The sequence below is a fragment of the Eretmochelys imbricata genome, chromosome 6, assembly GCF_965152235.1.
Source record: "Eretmochelys imbricata isolate rEreImb1 chromosome 6, rEreImb1.hap1, whole genome shotgun sequence".
In the NCBI taxonomy this organism is placed as follows: Eukaryota; Metazoa; Chordata; order Testudines; family Cheloniidae; genus Eretmochelys; species Eretmochelys imbricata.
The window spans coordinates 15,985,407-15,996,356 of NC_135577.1; the positions used below are offsets into that span (position 1 = coordinate 15,985,407).

At 49.4% G+C, this 10,950-nt stretch overlaps 1 protein-coding gene and 1 pseudogene across 4 annotated transcripts in view; one reads left to right on the forward strand and one right to left on the reverse strand.

Annotated features, from left to right (window-relative positions):
• Positions 1–1,401: 1,401 nt before the first annotated feature.
• On the reverse strand, positions 1,402–8,955 carry VPS37C (VPS37C subunit of ESCRT-I). Of its 3 annotated transcripts, XM_077820876.1 has the most exons (6): positions 8,937–8,955; positions 8,378–8,454; positions 4,786–4,900; positions 4,517–4,688; positions 3,948–4,030; positions 1,402–3,667 (listed from the first exon to the last, which is right to left on the reverse strand). In XM_077820876.1, exons 3-6 carry the CDS (start codon positions 4,876–4,878, stop codon positions 2,909–2,911), a joined length of 1,107 nt encoding a protein of 368 aa, XP_077677002.1. In that variant the 5' UTR covers positions 4,879–4,900; positions 8,378–8,454; positions 8,937–8,955; the 3' UTR covers positions 1,402–2,908. The 3 variants fall into 3 exon arrangements, with proteins under 3 accessions (XP_077677002.1, XP_077677001.1, XP_077677000.1); XM_077820875.1 differs by lacking the exon at positions 8,937–8,955 and having other exon boundaries at positions 8,378–8,542; XM_077820874.1 differs by lacking the exons at positions 8,378–8,454; positions 8,937–8,955 and adding an exon at positions 6,719–8,362.
• The window catches only part of LOC144266484 (pepsin A-like), a 39,398-nt pseudogene continuing 36,194 nt past the window's right edge, over positions 7,747–10,950 (forward strand). The window contains exons 1-2 of the transcript XR_013346481.1: positions 7,747–7,759; positions 8,284–8,361. The product of XR_013346481.1 is annotated as a pepsin A-like (transcript). The remainder of the gene's footprint in view (positions 7,760–8,283; positions 8,362–10,950) is intronic.

Here is a 10,950-nt window from a genome sequence, read left to right on the forward strand (position 1 = left end):
AAAAACACAAAAGCCGCAATTGTCACTGAAGTCAACAGAGCCAACTTTGACTACACACAGGGAGCAGGCCTTTGGAGTAAGGCAATAACATTTTTATGTAATCACTTTTCACAGCAAAATTATGCTTTAATCTATTTAATCTAAAAGGAGACTCAGTCTCATCCAGAGACCACTATAATTAATGAAGTATAAGTTCCTAGAAAAATTAGATAGATATTTGGAGATTTTTAAGCGCCTTCTTAGACTCCTCCTGAAATACTCTTCACAGCCTACCCCACACTGTGGTGCTATTCAACAATTGGTGACACCATGCAGAAAGTGTACCAAACCAATTCTTTTTAGAGCGGTTTCTGCTTCTGTCTTTCCCCTTCCCTATGACTAAAGAACATGTGTGTGAAAACAGATTATCACAACTGATTCTGAGTTAATCCAACCATTCTTTGTTTTAACTCACTGTCCTATAATATCACTAACTCCACAGCAGCCAGCTGTTATGTCACAGACAGGCATATGATATCACTTGTGAAATAAACAACAAAACCCAGCAACACTCTTCTCACCCAGACAAAAAGAAGAAGAAACTCACTCCTTACATCTGCAGAGAGACTGTTTGAAACATATGAGTTTGTGCTATTGTTGCTGTTTCCAGTAGATAAAGAAACAGTGAGCCGGGGGGAACACACAGAGAACTTATATTTCCATGAATTTAGGGAACTAGTTGTAGAACTTCACAAAACCAATATTAGAAGAATTCTCTTTCACAGAAAGCTCTTCACAGGGAAGGTCACACCATGCATCCTGGGCGCTAAAGAACTGCTCAGCTGGTGCTATAGATGGAACAGACCAAACAATACTGATATGACAAGACTCGCCCTTTAAAAAAAAAAAAATTAAAAACTTCGGCAATAGTCTTTGCTGGGTTGTAATTGTGACTGGGTGTGTGTAACCATGGAGAGTGAACTACCCTCTCATTCAAGCTGAGACAATCCGATCAGCTTCAAGACACCAAAAGCTGCAGAAATGGGGGCTGAGGAGGTCAATATTAAACCAAGACAGAAAGGAAATGAGACAAAGGAATGAGGCGTGGGAAGGGAAAATGGAGGATAGAAACTACAGTGCAGAGAAGAGGAAGGTAAAGGAGAAATGATGCTGAAGCATGAGATCAATTAGCCCCTGGAGAAAAGGATTGTACAAATGTGCGCCTAGGGTATGTTGCAGACTGAAAGGCAGGAAGGATGATGCATAGAGAATTTGGCAGTGAGAGATAGAAGAGGAAAGACTATATGGACATCAAAGGGAAATCAATGCAAGGATGCTGAGTTGGCAAAAAACCAAAATCAATAAAAAATTTCAACCAGGCACCACTTCATATCCCAAAACAATCACAGCTGCAACCCTGTGTGCAATTAATCAAGTTTTATTACTCTAATTAATCACAGATAGAGAACTGTTTCCATCAAATTCCAAAAGCATTCAACTTGGTCTAGTCCATTAGTCATCTATCTTTATAAATAACGTACAGGTAAGCAACAGAATTTGGTAGGTAAGTGCAGACCAAAGCAAAATACCATTTTTGTTAAGAATCCTTCATTCTCTCTGTTGGGTCCATTGTTTCCTCAGGTCAACAAAGGAGGAAGGGGGGGGGGGGAATATGCAAGGGATACTGGATGCTTCTTGATCCAGTGTACCTTCACCCCTACCGCAGGTCACTAAAGAGGAGGAAGAGAAATTGCAGGAGACCTTACATACCTCAGTGTTTCACTGAACCATTACCAAAGTTTGGATAGTAGTGTTGTTTTCCACCATCAACCAGCAAATAAGGCTTAGTCACCCAGATTTCTACAGGTCAAGGCACATGCTGCCTTGCCTCCAAATTATTAGCAGCTCCAGAAGCATCACGCCAACTCATTTTATCTCCATGGCAGAACAGATATTCCACATATCAAATCCCAGGCATATTTCATGACCCTGATGCCTTCTCTGTGATAATCCACATCCTGCAAAGGAGGGCTCTGCCTGCCTCGTAGCTAAAAGGGGCCAGTGCTAAAGGGGCCTTTCCCCACGAGTAGGCTGGAAACAGCTGAAATGGATAGACAGCGGCAGCACTGGACAGACCTTTGCTTTGCAGTAAAATCATAACATCAGTATGGTTAGACGGACAGAGGCAGTGGTAAGGAAATGTTGGTCCTGCAGTATCCTGGGAATGGCAGGACTGGAGCCGGTTTTGAATTACGCTACACTGACATGGGGCATATCAAGGGGTGACTATCCCAACATGCTAGCTAGTCGCTTCTCATTGACAAGATAAATTATGCATTGATTCTGAATCTGGCTGACTCTGCTAGTCTAGTTTCCAGACTTGAGTTCCCTAGGAAGCAATATGAGCATTTCCGGTCAAATACTGTCAGAGATTCTCACTCCATCTCTCTCACACCTGTGTCTTTAGAATTCTTTTGGTATATATCTATATATGTAGAAAACTATACACACAGGCATCTCACACACAGGTCCTCAGCTGGTGTAAATCAATGCATGTTTTGCCCATTTATAGTAGTAGAGAATCTGGCTCACTATTTATATTTTCCAACATGGCTTCGAAAGACCAAGCAGTACAAGTGGCCACTGAAGAATGCCAGCAGCCATCACACGGTATTATTCATTAAACAAAACCTAAAATAGTGCAATCCTCGGATGTGCTGTTACGGTGTCACTTTGTCTTACATCTCATGCTGTTAGCATGTATAGGACGCCAGAACCACACCTCTCACCTTACATAATGCTTATACATGTATGGGTCTGAGGACAACACTCCCAGCTCTTTCTTCTTTTGCTTATTTCTCAGCAAGGATTGATATCTCAGACCATGACACAGGAGAGGATGATGAAGCAAGCTCTCCAGAAGTACTAACTAGTATCCAGGCCAAGCAGGGCCTCGAGGTGGTGGGTATCCAAAGGGAGAATGTGAAGCTGGAGGATACGGAGGCTGGGATGGAATTGGAAAACTAGGTAGCGGTGGCTGGGTTGGGTATGGACACTGTGGTCTTCCACCTCCTGGTGGAAAATATGGAGGCTGTGGAGGCTGGGGGTACCCTAGTCCAGATGGAGCTCTGGGCTGGGGTTGAGAGTAACCTGAGGCAGATGGTGGCCCTCTGCATGGAGCCCAAGGGTACCCTGGGGCTGAAGATGAGCCTCTTGTCTGAGGCTGGGAGTATCCTGGTGCCGAGCCTCCAGGTGGGGCCTGTGGGTATCCGGGAGCTGGAGGTGGTTTATAGGGAAATGTGGGTTGGGTGCTTGGCTGAGAGGAGGTGAGGGGTCCCATTATAACTGGTGCTCCAGAGAAAGGAGCAGGTTGGAGAGTTCCATGGGCTGTGGGGCCTACAGGCATGCGTGGGGCTGGACTATAGGGCAAAGGGAAGGATGGTGTTCCTGATAGGAAGGGCTGTGGCTGCTGCTCATCAGCAGGCCCAGGAGTTACGTGAGGAGCAGGATGCTGGTGGTTAAAATGAGAGTCACTGGCTGGTTCCTGTGAAGCTTCGGACTTCCTCAGTACCTCTTGGAGCTTTTCCACTCTGACCCGTCGCAGGTGGGACAACTTCCTCATGGAGGAAAACTGCTCAAGAAATATCTCCAGTGGCACTTCGCCCTCCAGGAACTTCTCGGCCATAGTCTGAAACACAAGACACCACTGATACCAACGCTGCCCCCTCCAATGTTCTCTCCCAGCTCCAGCTCAGACACCATGTTCTCAGACATGGCCTAGATCACATGGAAACAATTAAACCACTCAACTATAAAGGACTGATAATCCCAATCTTTAGGACAATGGCTTCAATCTATGGGAGATAATCTCCAATTTAGGGTGCTGGTTGGGGAGGGCAATTTCAAGTTTTCAGGGAGATTTCCATTAGTCAATTTTATTTTCATTTGAACTTAAATTTTAGTATCACCTCAGATTCCTCTTCAATCCTTTGGCCCTCCACCTGCAGAAGATTTAACAAGGTCCCAGGCTGCATCGCCGCAGAAAATTTCTCTGGGGAGGAAAAATGTGATGACCAAAACGTGACATACAAAAACTAGGCAAAATTACCATGTCTCCAGCTCTCTCAGAGACAATACTAGGCACCTATCCCAAGGCTCTATGTTCTAACTCATGATCCCAGCAAAGCGTAAAGTAGAAACTACGTCACCTTCCTGCCCCATGCCACCAAGACTTTGTTAAACCCCTCACATTCACAATGGGAACCTTCGCTGCCTTGGGGAGTTTTAATATAGGGAGAAAACCCAAGGAGAAACCAACATTGTGCAGTCTCTTGGCTAGGGAATCACCTCTACTCTGTCCATGTCAGTCTGAACAAAAACCAGAAGACAGATTCAGAATACAGACCTCCTGTACAGAAAGGGAGCTCCTCAGTCCACTGGGCAGGAATGCGGGGGGTGGGGAAAGAGATGGGAAAAAGTCCTGGTTACAGATGACCTGACTACACTGGGGAGGGTGTGTGGTTTGGGAGACACGTACCCAATTTTGCCTTCTGCTCCTGGCACTGTTCAGCCAGCTTCTGCAGCTTCTGGTATCTGTCGGAAAGGTTTGTGCGGCCAGTTTCCAGCGGCGTCTGAAATTCCAGGTTCTGTTCTGCCAGGCTCCGGTTTGTGGCCAAGGCCATCTCCCTTTCCAGCTGTAGTTCCTGGACCTGAGAGGGGAGATCAAAAGCCACAGCCAATGAGGAGCAGCACCTCCTGTCTGCATCCACACTTTCCTTACCCTGCAGCATGCATGTTAATGTTTACCTCTGTTGATTCCAGTGCCAGACGCTCTATCTCCTCAGAATTCTCCTGCAGCTCCTGGAGCTCCTTCACAGATAGGTCCCTTAAGGTCTCCATTTTCACTGGGGAATGTGAATTCCTAAGAGATGAGGAGTGTAAATGGACAATTACTAGGTTTCACAAAGCCAGCTGCACACTGACAATATATAGATATTAATCCCATGACAGACTTAACAAGAGGCTTTGATAAATTATGTCAATCAACAGTGGTAGGGGGCATTCTGTCACAACAGAGAGTCTGAGGACAGAGAGAAAAAGAAAACAGCAAATCTAGCCATTTTGATTTTGGCAACGGTCTTTCCATTTCAGGGAGACAAGGTGAATGAGCTAATATCTTTTTTTGGACCAACTTCTGCTGGCGAGAGAGGTAAGCTCGAAGGCTTGTCACTCTCACCAACAGAAGTTGGTCCAGTAAAAGATATTATCCATCTACCTTGTCTCTCTAGTATCCTGGGACAAACACAGCTACAACAACAGTGTATTTCCATTTCAGGGACAATAGAGGGAGATGATTCCTCCTCTGTGCCAGGACAAAGGCATTTAAAAGTGGAGAAAAACACCTTCTCAGTCATACCAAAGTGTGTGGCTATATCAATCCAATTCTTAAACAACTTCACTAGCTGGCCATTTATTTGAAGATTCTGCTCAGCATGATCCCCCTGTGTTTTTAAAACCAATCGTCTATCTCTAGACACACTTCCCTGCTCATTTTCCTGCTAGTCTTCTACGCATCACCCGATGTAAATGCCTTCCACTCTGGCACTCCTGCCACCTGGAACAGCCTTCCTGTATCTCCCTACCTTTTCAAGTCATGTCTGACAATATGTTTTTATCTTCTTGCCCATGTCACACCTGAATTTCCCTTTCCTTTCTTTTCCCTTTATGAATAAATACTTTCATATTTTCCATGCAATGGGCTCTCACACCTTTGTAAATCAGGATTAACTCCACTGAGGTCAGTGGAATAAACCCTTTGCAGCACTCTTTTCCATCATTTATATATGCTCTGGCTGTCTTGTGCCATTTAGCTTTGTTACACATTAAGGTCACACTCTGTCAGAAAAGTGCTATACACAGTAACTGGGAACAGAATAAAAACTAAACAGGAAAAAAAAAAAAAACAGAGGTACATTCCTGCAGAGGTGCGAAAAGGGACCAATGAGACAACTAGTGCAGATTTTAACCTAGTACTAGCTACGGGTGTCTCTTCTACCTCTGATTCAAGTGAAATATCTCACAGATTCTGACTCTGGAGATGTTGCATCAGTCTCTGCAAATAACATATTATGTCAAATGAACATTCAGGTCTCCAAATCCCCTCCAGCCAGGACACAACCAAACCCATCTAATAATGACGTTGTGAAACCAGAAGGCATATGTGCATCAGCAAATTTTGCCATCACGCTGCAGACTCTTAAACAAACTCAGGGCTCTTAGCTGTCTCACAAGCCACACTCACAAGATGAATGATACAGGGCAGTGAGAACTGGGGCAGCTGGAAACCCTACCCCCTGCTTCAGTGTATCTATAATCTCCTAGAGAACAAAAACAATTCTAATGGCACGGCCATACCTATACCAGAAGAATTTCAGTAGAGGATGTTCACTAGTAGAACTGACTTCTGCTGAAGAGGCCCAGAATCAGAAGCCTGGAAAGCACAGTGTGAAGGGGATCGGGCTATCTATTTAGTAAGCCCTTTGATGAGTAGCAATGTTATTTCTCAGCTGATGAGGCCCATACATTAGTAACAGTGAAAGCAAGCGGTTTATGGGGCGGCCCATGGGGTCACAATCACAGAGCTTGTTGGCATGAGTCACCCACACAGGCCAGGTCTGGGAGGGTTGGTGTAAGTCACATGCATGGGGCAGCCCTGGGTGCAACAGCACAAGTCACTCACCTGGCAGCAGCATTAGGAGTGTTGGCATGAGTCATCCACTTAAGGCTGGTGTTAGGCACATTGGGTACAGGCCACTCCCACGCGGGCAGAGCATAGTGTGAGTCATGAACACAGGGTGCGTGCAGCTGGGTGTGTTGGCATAATTCACCCACACAGGGACTGCACTGGACACTGATGCAAGTCACCTGCACGAGGGCCAGTGCTGGCAGCATTGACCTGAGCTGCCCGCACAAGGAAGGGCCAGCGCAGGGCACATTGGGCTGAGCAGCCCACATAAGGGCCAGCACTGGCTGCATCGGTGCAAGTCACTCGCTCCAGCTATACCGGGGGCGAGTTACCCACCTTGATGGCACTGCACCGAGCAGTGCCAGGTTTATAATGGTGCCAGTGGCTCCATAGAGCTCAGAAGCTGCCCTGGCCTACTCCACTTGCACTGCACCCCGAGACCACACTCCTCCCGCCACCCACCACTTGCTTCTGGCTCCTCTCTGCCCCCTGGCCGGACCCCAGTGCACTGCTGGCTCCAGGCCTGTGGGGCTCCACCTGTCTCCCTGGAGCTGAGCCGCCTGGGACTGGTGCAGAAGCCTGGCCAGTCTCAGTCTGGGCGGGGGGACAGTGTGGGGGGCTTAGCTGGGCCCCTCCAGGCAAGAGCCTCTTGAGGGAGCCTGGCGGAGCAGGCCTTGGCCTGGCTGATCGCAGCACTCATGAAGGGACAGAGCAATTGTTGGCCCCGGGACCAGCCCTAACTGCACTGCCAGCTCAGCCCAGCAGACACAGTCACCTCCCAGCAGGACCAGTGAGTGCAGCAGGGAGGCAGGGCTTGGGAGAGTGGGTCTCTGGGGAATCTGGGGGGGAGAGGGTGCTGGGTTGTGAGGGGGCAGGGAAGATGTGTGTGTTGGGGCAATAGGGAGTGGGGGTTCTGTGGGGGGTGCTGGGCAGTTGTGATGGGGCTGTGGGCAGGGGAGTGCTGGGCAGGGGTGGTGTTGTGCAGGGCGCTGTGCATTTCCAGGGGAGGTCTGGGGGGGGCTATGGTCATAGGAAGTCAGTGGGGTGTTGGGCGGGGGGCTCTTTGGCGTGGGATGGGACATGCTGGCATCACATGGCCACTGTGCGTCTGGCAACTGCCAGTTTGTAAATAGTGGCCTCGCACTGGGCTGGGCGGAGCGGGGCCGCCCCTGCCATGCCATGCGCCTGGCGGGCTCCTCTCCCTGGGGACTGACCTCGCCGCGCCATGCTCCATTGCCCCTGTGGGGGCCACAAATATGTTTGGCACTGGGCCCACAAAAGGTTAATCTGGCCCTGGCACCGGGTGTGTTGGTGTGAGGACAGGGTGGGGTACGGGCAGAGATAGTGACGGGGGCTCCCAGCATAACAGCCTCTCCCCTCCCCCCACCGCCGGCGAAGGGCGGGAAGGGCACGCGCTGGGCTGGACAGCTGGCGCTGATGCACGTGCCACGCCACCTGGGGAGGAGGAGAAAGAGATCGGCGCGCGACAGGGGAGGGCGGGGAGCATGGAATGTCGGTGCATCGTCGCACGCACAGTCCCGCCCCTGTCGCCAGCTGAGGGGAGGAAGAGAGCCACTCCCCACTGTTCTCGCGAGACCTGGCCGGGAAGGGGTTAAGCGATAAGGAGCCGATAATCGGTAAGAGAATACTCACCTGTGAGCAGCCGGGGAGCCCCCAGGGCCACACACTTCCGGGTTCCGGTCCTCGTCCGGAAGTGAGCCTCACCATTGCTGTGGAGATAGGGGGGTGGGGAAGACGGTGGCAGTGTGAGGAGGATGGTACGCTCCGGCAGCTGGTCCGGTCTAGAGCGCTTTCAGCCGCGCGCCATCTTTGTTCCGCTGCGGAGGGGGCGGGGTTGGGCCGGGCCTCAAGCGGCTGACTCTGAGCGCCCGTCCCCGGCAGCCCGTGCCCTGTATGGGATGCCGGCCACCTCCAGCATGGGGGGAGGGGTAAATCCTACACCTGGCCCAGCTCTGACCTGGGCTAATACCCCCATGGACACAACAGGCCGAACCCCTCCAGGGCTCGGCTGCCACCATCAGCCGTCTGGGGGCAGGGCACCGCACCGGAGTGCTGGAGCCGAGGAGTCGGGCATATTTGAGGGGGAGACGCCTCCGTCTTCCCTCCCCCCAAGCACTAAGCCCTCGCCATGGTTCCTGCATATGTCACAACCCTCCCGGGCCCTGGCTGACTCCCTGCTTCGTTAACTCACGGGCACGACGTAGCCTTGGCACAGGAAGAGTTAATTCATTTCCAGACAGTCCCTGCCTGGTGCGGGCAGGTGTGAACCTGGGGACAACCGCGGCACCTACAGCAAGCACTGTCATGCTGAGATAACCATGGCACACGCAACACCAAGCTGCCGCCAGGACCCCCGCTCGATGCTAACGCTGCCGAGGCATTTTCAGCCCATGGATTAGCCTGGCGGGAGCAATTTGGGAAACGCTTGGTACCAGCTGTGATCACGCAGCAGGAGTGCCAACAGGCTTCTGCCCCCTGGGCGCAGACCTTGCCTGTTCACTCAGCAGAAACAAAGGTAGCTGGGAACACTACTTCTACCTCCATCCCCACCTCCTCATCTAGATTTTGGGGGATGTGATTAGAAACTATCAAAGGAAACAGGGACTCTGGGATTCAGATCTCATTTAATGTTCATCTAGGATTTTTTGTTTGTTTTTTGGGGGTAAGGGGGGAGTTGGTAGATTTAACCTTTGTGGGATCCAGATCCTTCCCAACCTTCCCCTTTGCTCCCAGTTGTGGAGGTGTTGCTGATGAGACACCTGTAGGCCCTCACTACCACTTCTTCCAGGCATCACCATGCCAGTGCTATCTTGCCTCCCGCTGGGCTGGAGGAACCAGGCACCCAACCAGCACCAGAATCGTAGTCATGTCGTTACAACTTTACTTAACTGTTAACATCACTCAATCCCTGATCGTCTAGACCTGGTAGTATTAGTTCCCAACTGGCTGGCTGTTGTCCCCATTCCCTTCTATAATTGATTTGGTGTACAGCTGAATCTTTCATTAATGGATTCCTGTAATAATTGTTTCATTATTGATTTCTTGTGTTATTGGTGCAGATCATAATTGCTTCCCCAGTTAACTGACTTACTGCATAATTGAACAATAGCAGTTCCAGTCAGTGCTTTCCTGTCACTCTCTTCACTTCCCTCCTTTACATCAGTATCTATGTGGGGATTTGCTCTGAGTACAGCTATCAGGCCCAGCCACTCCTGTAGCTGCTCAAAACCAGGGTCCGCTCCATCAGTACAAATAGCAGTTTTGCTTGTGTCAAGGTTCCTCCCCCACTCTGAACTCTAGGGTACAGATGTGGGGACCTGCATGAAAAACCTCCTAAGCTTATCTTTACCAGCTTAGGTCAAAACTTCCCCAAGGTACAAAATATTCCCCCCGTTGTCCTTGGACTGGCCGCTACCACCACCAAACTAATACTGGTTACTGGGGAAGAGCTGTTTGGACGCGTCTTTCCCCCCAAAATACTTCCCAAAACCTTGCACCCCACTTCCTGGACAAGGTTTGGTAAAAAGCCTCACCAATTTGCTGATCTTAAAAATCAGACATGAATCCCCTATTGCAAGTCACCTGCACATCCACCAATGTGATATATGCCATCATGTGCCAGCAATGCCCCTCTGCCATTTACATTGGTCAAACTGGACAGTCTCTACGTAAAAGAATAAATGGACACAAATCAGATGTCAAGAATTATAACATTCATAAACCAGTCGGAGAACACTTCAATCTCTCTGGTCACGCAATCACAGACATGAAGGTCGCTATCTTAAAACAAAAAAACTTCAAATCCAGACTCCAGCGAGAAACTGCTGAATTGGAATTCATTTGCAAATTGGATACTATTAATTTAGGCTTAAATAGAGACTGGGAGTGGCTAAGTCATTATTGCAGGGTAGCCTATTTCCCCTTGTTTTTTCCTACCCCCCCCCAGACATTCTGGTTTAACTTGGATTTAAACTTGGAGAGTGGTCAGTTTGGATGAGCTATTGCCAGCAGGAGAGTGAGTTTGTGTGTGTGTGTGTGTGTGTGTGTCCCTGGGGAAAAAAAAGGGGGGGGTGAGAAAGCCTGGATTTGTGCTGGACATGGCCCACCTTTTTGATTACCATGCACATTGTAGGGAGAGTGGTCACTTTGGATGAGCTATTACCAGCAGGAGAGTGAGTTTGTGTGTGTATGGGGGTGGGGGGGGT

Bases quoted from the DNA above. Each gene is read 5' to 3' on its own strand.
- VPS37C (XM_077820874.1), bottom strand. From the start codon at position 7,014: ATGCAGCCAGTGCTGGCCCTTATGTGGGCTGCTCAGCCCAATGTGCCC. The intron at 4,901-6,718 runs GTGAGTGACTTG...CTCATCTCTTAG, and splicing joins ACTCCTAATGCTGCTGCCAG to GAATTCACATTCCCCAGTGA. The intron at 4,031-4,516 runs GTACGTGTCTCC...TTTCCTCCCCAG, and splicing joins GGAGCAGAAGGCAAAATTGG to AGAAATTTTCTGCGGCGATG.